General features: G+C 41.6%; 1 protein-coding gene across 2 annotated transcripts; it reads left to right on the top strand.

Moving 5' to 3' along the window:
• Positions 1-29: 29 nt before the first annotated feature.
• rfesd (Rieske (Fe-S) domain containing) lies at positions 30-3,546 on the top strand. 2 transcript variants are annotated; one of them, XM_034586485.1, is made up of 4 exons: positions 30-159; positions 1,142-1,334; positions 2,558-2,592; positions 2,815-3,546. In XM_034586485.1, exons 1-4 carry the CDS (start codon positions 58-60, stop codon positions 3,100-3,102), a joined length of 618 nt encoding a protein of 205 aa, XP_034442376.1. In that variant the 5' UTR covers positions 30-57; the 3' UTR covers positions 3,103-3,546. The 2 variants fall into 2 exon arrangements, with proteins under 2 accessions (XP_034442376.1, XP_034442377.1); XM_034586486.1 differs by having other exon boundaries at positions 43-159; positions 1,157-1,334.
• Positions 3,547-6,699: the final 3,153 nt, after the last annotated feature.

A 6,699-nucleotide genomic window follows, 5' to 3' on the forward strand; every position in this document is an offset into this window, starting at 1 on the left:
TAAGAAATGTACTCGGTGTCGAGAGGGCCAACTGAAGACAGCTTGTGTGTGCAGATAATGAAGAAGGGTCCCCCCCCCCCCTCTCACACACAACGCTGGGCTGTCAGACAGTTGTTCAGCTTGAACGGAGCGGAGGAGACACTGCTGCTGAGTTTTAAGGTAAAGCCCGAAACAGGAAGAGAATGTGTTTTTAAATTTTGAATCAAAGACCAAAAATATTGAGGGAGAGAGACAGATTGAGATTATATATAACCATATCATGCTTTTGAGGGAATTTAACAAAAAACTATCTTACTTAACCTTGGGGGCTCACTTGATAAAAATATATGGTTTTCTTGACATAAATAACCATTTTACCGTTCTCTACCTCCTTCCTTCACATTATGTAGCTGTCTTTGGTTTAGCCAGAGGCTTCAGGACATGTGACTATAGCTGCTACTACTACTGTGCTTACTCAGCCTGCACTGAAGAGCTCATTATTTCAACCCACTATACATGAATCACACTTGGGATCAGGTTGCTCTGCATCCAGATATTTGTACTGTCACTGAGATTTATTCATTGAGATGATGCAGGACTGTGCTCTGTAGATGACCCTGATTCTTTTCTACAAAGATGACAAATGTTTCATGTCATTTTGTTTGCCAAAAATTTAATGTAGGTGATGCACTGCAATCACTTGATTAGCTACTTTGATTTAAGAAAGATGCCAAATGAAAAAATAAATCTTAATATGTGAATAGGTAAAAGTCACATTTGAGCTATTCCTTGAGTCATTTTAATATCTCAACTTTATGATGATAAGTCAGATATTAAGGGATTAATGTTGCAGGTCTGTGTGTTTGGAAGTGGAACAGATCAGTGCCAGGAAGTGTCCCTGCTTGGATTCTTGAAGCTAAATGTTCTGGAGGTGTTGTGGATTTAGTTTAAGCTGACAGCTGTGATGGGAGTTGCCAACACAAATCGCAGAGACAAATCCAAAGGATACATTTTTCTTGTGTGGTTAAGGTTTTAGTGAAAGTTCTCACCCAAGAAATACAATATTTTTACATTGCTGCCCATAGGACGTTGACTGCTGGTGAACTGTGATTTGGTCATGAAAAATATCTTTCCTCACTATGATAAATTGGTATATTTCCTGCTTCCCTCTCAACAGCGTCTCACATTGCACAGAGCTATGGGGGAGAAGGAGCAGTCTACTGGAGGGCCTCATTTCGTGGGGACAAAAGATGAACTGATTGCAGCGAAGCGCTCGTTCAGAACTCTGGAGGGTCGGGACATACTTATCGTCTACCAACAGGGAGTGTTCTATGCTTTGGATTCTTACTGTTATCGTGAGTATAGTTGTTTTCATGCTGAACATAAAGCACCTGTCATTTATTTGGCACAGAGTGTGACCTTCATGCTCTAGTTACCTCCACCAAGCAGGGTATGCTTTCACCCCTGACCTTGTATTTGTCAGAAGGATTATGCAAAAACTACTGAGCATATTTCTACAAAACTTGGTGGAAGGATGGGACTTAGGTCAACAAAGCAGCCATTACAATTTGGCGCGGATCCTGACAAAAGGCTGGGTCCGAGAATACCTTTTTAAACTTTCTTTAACATTGGGAGATAGGGCATTTTTCACCAATATCCCTGGGAATAATTCATGGATCTTGATGACGAAACTGTGGAAGGACGGGGGTATGGGTCAGGGAAGAACCCATTAAAGTTGCAGTGTGTAGAATTTAGTGACATTTAGTTGTGAAGTTGCATGTGGCAGATGAATACCCCTCACCTCATCCTCCCCTTCTAAACATGTAAGAGAACCTGTGGTAACCTTCAGTTGTCATAAAAACTCAAACGGTGTTTAGTTTGACCGGGCTACTACAACAAACATGCTGGCCTCCCTAGAGAGGACCCCCCCCCCCCTAATGTAAATACATAGTATTTCAATATAAAGGCCCACTCTAGGGTAAATAAAACAACAATTTGTATAATTTAGATGAAGCACACTCGTGAAAACATCACTAGGATTATTTTATATTAAATTTCTGTCAATAGATCGCTTTCACCTTAATCTTACACACTGGACCTTCAAATGTTGTTGCAGATCCGGATTGGGGGGCGGATCAGTTTTTCCACTTTTTAAAATATTGTGAGATAGGGCCTTCACAATTTTTACAGGAAATGATTCAAGGATCTTAGTGAAAACAATCCGGCATATTCAGGGGACTGATTCCTACAAGTGTGTGCAATTTGGTGCGGTTTGATTTAATCTAAGGAGACCTGTGGGCCTTGGAGCAAATTTAATAGCAACTATTAAACCACTAGTACAAAACAATGTGTATTTTCATTGGGATTATGAATGTTAATACAGACCTCCAGTGATCCACTTCAAAAATATTTTGCTGCTAATAGAAATCCTGTCATGAGCTACTTAACACCGGGCTGCCTCAAATTGTTATAGGTCTTACATTTTACCTCATATCACCTCACAAAGTACAGTATGTGCAGTCATCAGCATGTTAGTGTGCTAAGTCTGTGACACACTGCTCCTTTATGGTTCCTACAGATACTGGGGCGATGCTGCAGAATGGAGACATTGAGGTGAGGTTAACATTTGACTCAAGAGAAGTAAAAAATACCATTAAAGATTTGTTTTTTTCATGCATTCATCTGCATTAAAAATCCTTAATGGTAAATACTGAGCTAAGGCCTGTAGGAATGCAGTATTTAAGAAATCAAACCTGCATAATATTAAATGTTATAATTAAAATGTCAAAGAAGTAACACTTCCTTTGTTTACCTGTTTTCTCCGAACACGCATAGGAAATTGATGGCAAGCTGTGCATAATTTGTCCAAATCACAAGTACAAGATCTCCCTGGCCCAAGGGGAGGGCATATACAAGGGCACAGACCCCAGGGGAAAGCCACCTGTGCCCAGATGGTACTCCAAGGGCGTGAAGCAGCGGACCCACATGGTCACCGAGACCGACGGGGATGTCTACGTCCAGCTCTCCGCGGAAACAGGCTGGATCGACTCAGACTACTACCAGGGAGAAAAGGGCAAAGTGGAAAGGGCCAAAGCCAGGGCTGCTGAGAAAAAAACCTCCTGATGGTGTAACAGATGGATGCAGATGCCATTTTTAGTCTCTCTTTTTTAATCTCCCCTAATTTCCTCCAACGGATGTGTGTATAGAGAGGATGTCAGGTATCAATATAACACTTTAATCATAATCTTCTTTATTTCGGGAGAATTTAGAGTTTTTCATTGTTTTAATTGTGAGTTTTCTACTTGATAACAGACATTAAAATGTTTTCCTACAAGATCGGGTCAAATATTTTCATCTTTCACTAACGACCAGGCCCACACTGGTGCATCCCTTTACATCTCAATACTCTGTGTATTATGCACACACATGAATAAATCAATAGGATAACATGTTTTAAGCTGATCAATAATGCCCTCGAGTGGAGAAGGGTTAATGCAAAATTTCAAGATCATACCACAGTAGCGACCACTTCTTGTAATATCCATGTCTGCATATTCCCTCAGATGTAATATCAGAAAGCAGGAACTTCTGGCCACAGCCTGCACAGGTTTAATCATTTGGGGTTTATGTTGTGACGTGGGTCTGGTCCACTGGAAATAATCCCTACAAACAAACCAAAATTTAATAAAATAAAAAACAACAGCAGCAGCTACAGACAGGTGCTGCGGGTGGGAGGCTCTCCTGTCCTGACCCTCATCAACCCTCATGAGCAGTCCGCTGCACAGTGGGTGGAGATATTTAAGGTTTTGTTGTGAACATTCAGCAAACAGGTTATTGTACTTTAGAAGAATTGTTTCACATTTTCATGAATGTGATCATTTGCGCTCTTGCTCAGAGATGAGATCCGCAGCAGTCTGGTGACTTTATGAGCTGAAATCAGCAGCATTAGCTAAGAACACAGACTAGAGGCAGCGGTGATGCCACTATAGTACAATTGGAGAGTGGTTGCTTTACAAATCTGGAGTCTTCCTCATTCACTGAAACGGATCAGCAGTGATGGAGGAACCTTCTTGCTCCCCGGCCACTCTTCTATGACAGCTATTATTCACACACTCTCTCCTCCCCTTTTCTCAGATCACTGTCTTTTCCTTTTTTCCTCTTCATTTCTTTTCCTTTATTTTCTTTCTCCCTCTCCGCTTCTCTTTCTTTCTTTTTATTTGCTTTTTCTTTGACACACCCACACACACATATACTTACACGCACATACACACACGCACACAGACACCTGCACACGCCAGCATCAAGCCAACCGATGATAAATATATTCTGTTTTTACTGTTTTGTTTGTATTTGTACTGTACTGTCCTCTGTGTTATGTACTTGTACTGTTTTTGTACTTATTTTTTAAATATCTTTATTATAATGTGTATTATGAAGGGCTCTGTATGTACTTTCTTTTCCCTGGTGCATTATAGAAATTATTCTTTCTACCGACATTCAGCATTTTATATACGATGAGAAGTTATATAAAAATCCCATAAATGGACAAAATAATTTCATTTCCGAACCACTTTTCCTTGAGCTTGATGTAAAATGTCACGGTATCAAGGAGACGTGATGGAGTATCTACAAGGAGTCGCGAGGTGCAAAGGAAATCAAACTGCACTAGAACAACTTTATTAATAACACAAGATGCGTACACACTCAGTGCTGTTTGCCTTTTCAGTTTATACAGAGGGGACATTTAAACACAAATCTCTTCAGTCGTTTTTGTGTGATCTTGCTTACAAACAAACATACAAACCAACAACAAGACAGAGAGGGATGGAAACACAACATATCTGGTGGAGGTAACTACCCAAGTCATGCAAAAGACATACAGCTATGCTTCATCCCTCCAATTTTCTTTAAAATTATTACTGATATAAAACGTCGCAACACTCAAATTTAGCCTAATTTAACACATCTGTTGTACAGGTTTTATAGTTGTTGTGCAACATGATTCATTGCATACATCCAGCTCTCCTGTTCTTTTCACGCACTGCAAGTTATTTGAGTTCTATCCTTTCTTAACCATTTGATGTAAAGGGTGCAGACAGCCTGTCACATTACGAATTCTTTCTCTGCTTCTGTGCCAACAGTGCAGGGTAAAACTGTGACATGGCCCCATGACTGTTAATGCCATGGGTTGAGCACACGTGGGCCGTGGTGTAGTGGTGCTGCTGTGTGCATGAATGATGCTGGTCTGGCCTGCAGCGCACTCACCACACAGTCTGATGGGCCTCGGCCTGCGTGACGCTTTGGATACAATCAAGAAGTGCTCAGAGCCGTGGGTTACATGCAACAAGGGGGGCTGAGTTACTGCACATTAAATATTAAAATGTGATTATGTAGTCAAATTGAGAATCTTGATATACGGGACTGAGAGCATTAATGCGCAGGTGGTCATTTGCTGCAGGTCAAGTGGAGGGTGGCTGTTTGTCAGGATGAGGAGCAGACTGTCTGGGGGCAGCTGCTTAGCAGGGCCAGCGTCTCTTAATCTGGGAGGGTATTGCACCGCATGTAAACAGCATGGATTTATGGGGAGGCCATTCAAACCACAAGGCCTCCATACTCTCTGTTGCTTCTGTGTTTTATTATTCATTGTGGTGGTGAATGACACAAGAGGCCCTGATTAAACCTTTAAGGCCCGGGCTGCTCCTCCTCTCCAAAAGCTCTGGAGTTAGTCCAAGATCCAGGGACTGTAGATCTCCTTATCACCTCTTATCAGCCACCAACTCCCTCAGCAGAACAACAAAGTGTTACATTATCTTGCTGTATCATTGGACTTTTTTCCACTGTGTGATGAATGGCTTTGCTGTCATTATCATTTGCACTGGGTTTACCACTGGGTTTATTCCTTTGTGTCATGTGTCGGGGATTTAGTGTCTGTCTTTGAAGGTCAGTGACAAGAGAATAGAAGTTAATGACACACACACACACACACACACACACACACACACACACACACACACACACACACACACACACACACACACATGTGCCGGGTGTTACAGTCAGTGTAGAGCTCTGCAGCTCTGGATGATGAAACGATCAGCTTTGGAAACAGTGTTGTGTTTTAGTGAACAAGAACATCACTGTTATTATTAGATAGATAGACAGACAGACAAACAGACAGACAGACAGACAGACAGACAGACAGATAGACAGATAGATAGATAGATAGATAGATAGATAGATAGATAGATAGATAGATGATGTATTTGATTGTGTGAATTTGTTTACAACTATAATTTGTATACAATATGCTTCAACTTCATATTCAAAGCATATTCAATGAGGTGTGGCTTTGAAAGGACTGAATTGAATGTTACTGAATCATGAATAGTGCACGGATGCTGGACATATAATTATCCCCCTTTATGTAAATTGTGACCCCTGATCTATGCCCGCGTGCGTGTTGCTGAGTCAGGCGCGACCTCTCTTTGTGTGTGTGTGTGTCCCTCTCTGTGTGTGTGTGTGTCTCTCTCTCTCTCTCTCTCTCTCTCTCTCTCTCTCTCTCTCTCTCTCTCTCTCTGTCTCCCTCTCTCTCTCTGTCTCCCTCTCTCTCTCTGTCTCCCTCTCTCTCTCTCTCTCTCTCTCTGTGTGTGTGTGTGTGTGTGTGTGTGTGTGTGTGTGTGTGTGTGTCTCTCTCTCTCTCTCTCTCTCTCTCTCTCTCTC

This window comes from Hippoglossus hippoglossus, chromosome 5, assembly GCF_009819705.1.
Source record: "Hippoglossus hippoglossus isolate fHipHip1 chromosome 5, fHipHip1.pri, whole genome shotgun sequence".
NCBI lineage: Eukaryota > Metazoa > Chordata > Actinopteri > Pleuronectiformes > Pleuronectidae > Hippoglossus > Hippoglossus hippoglossus.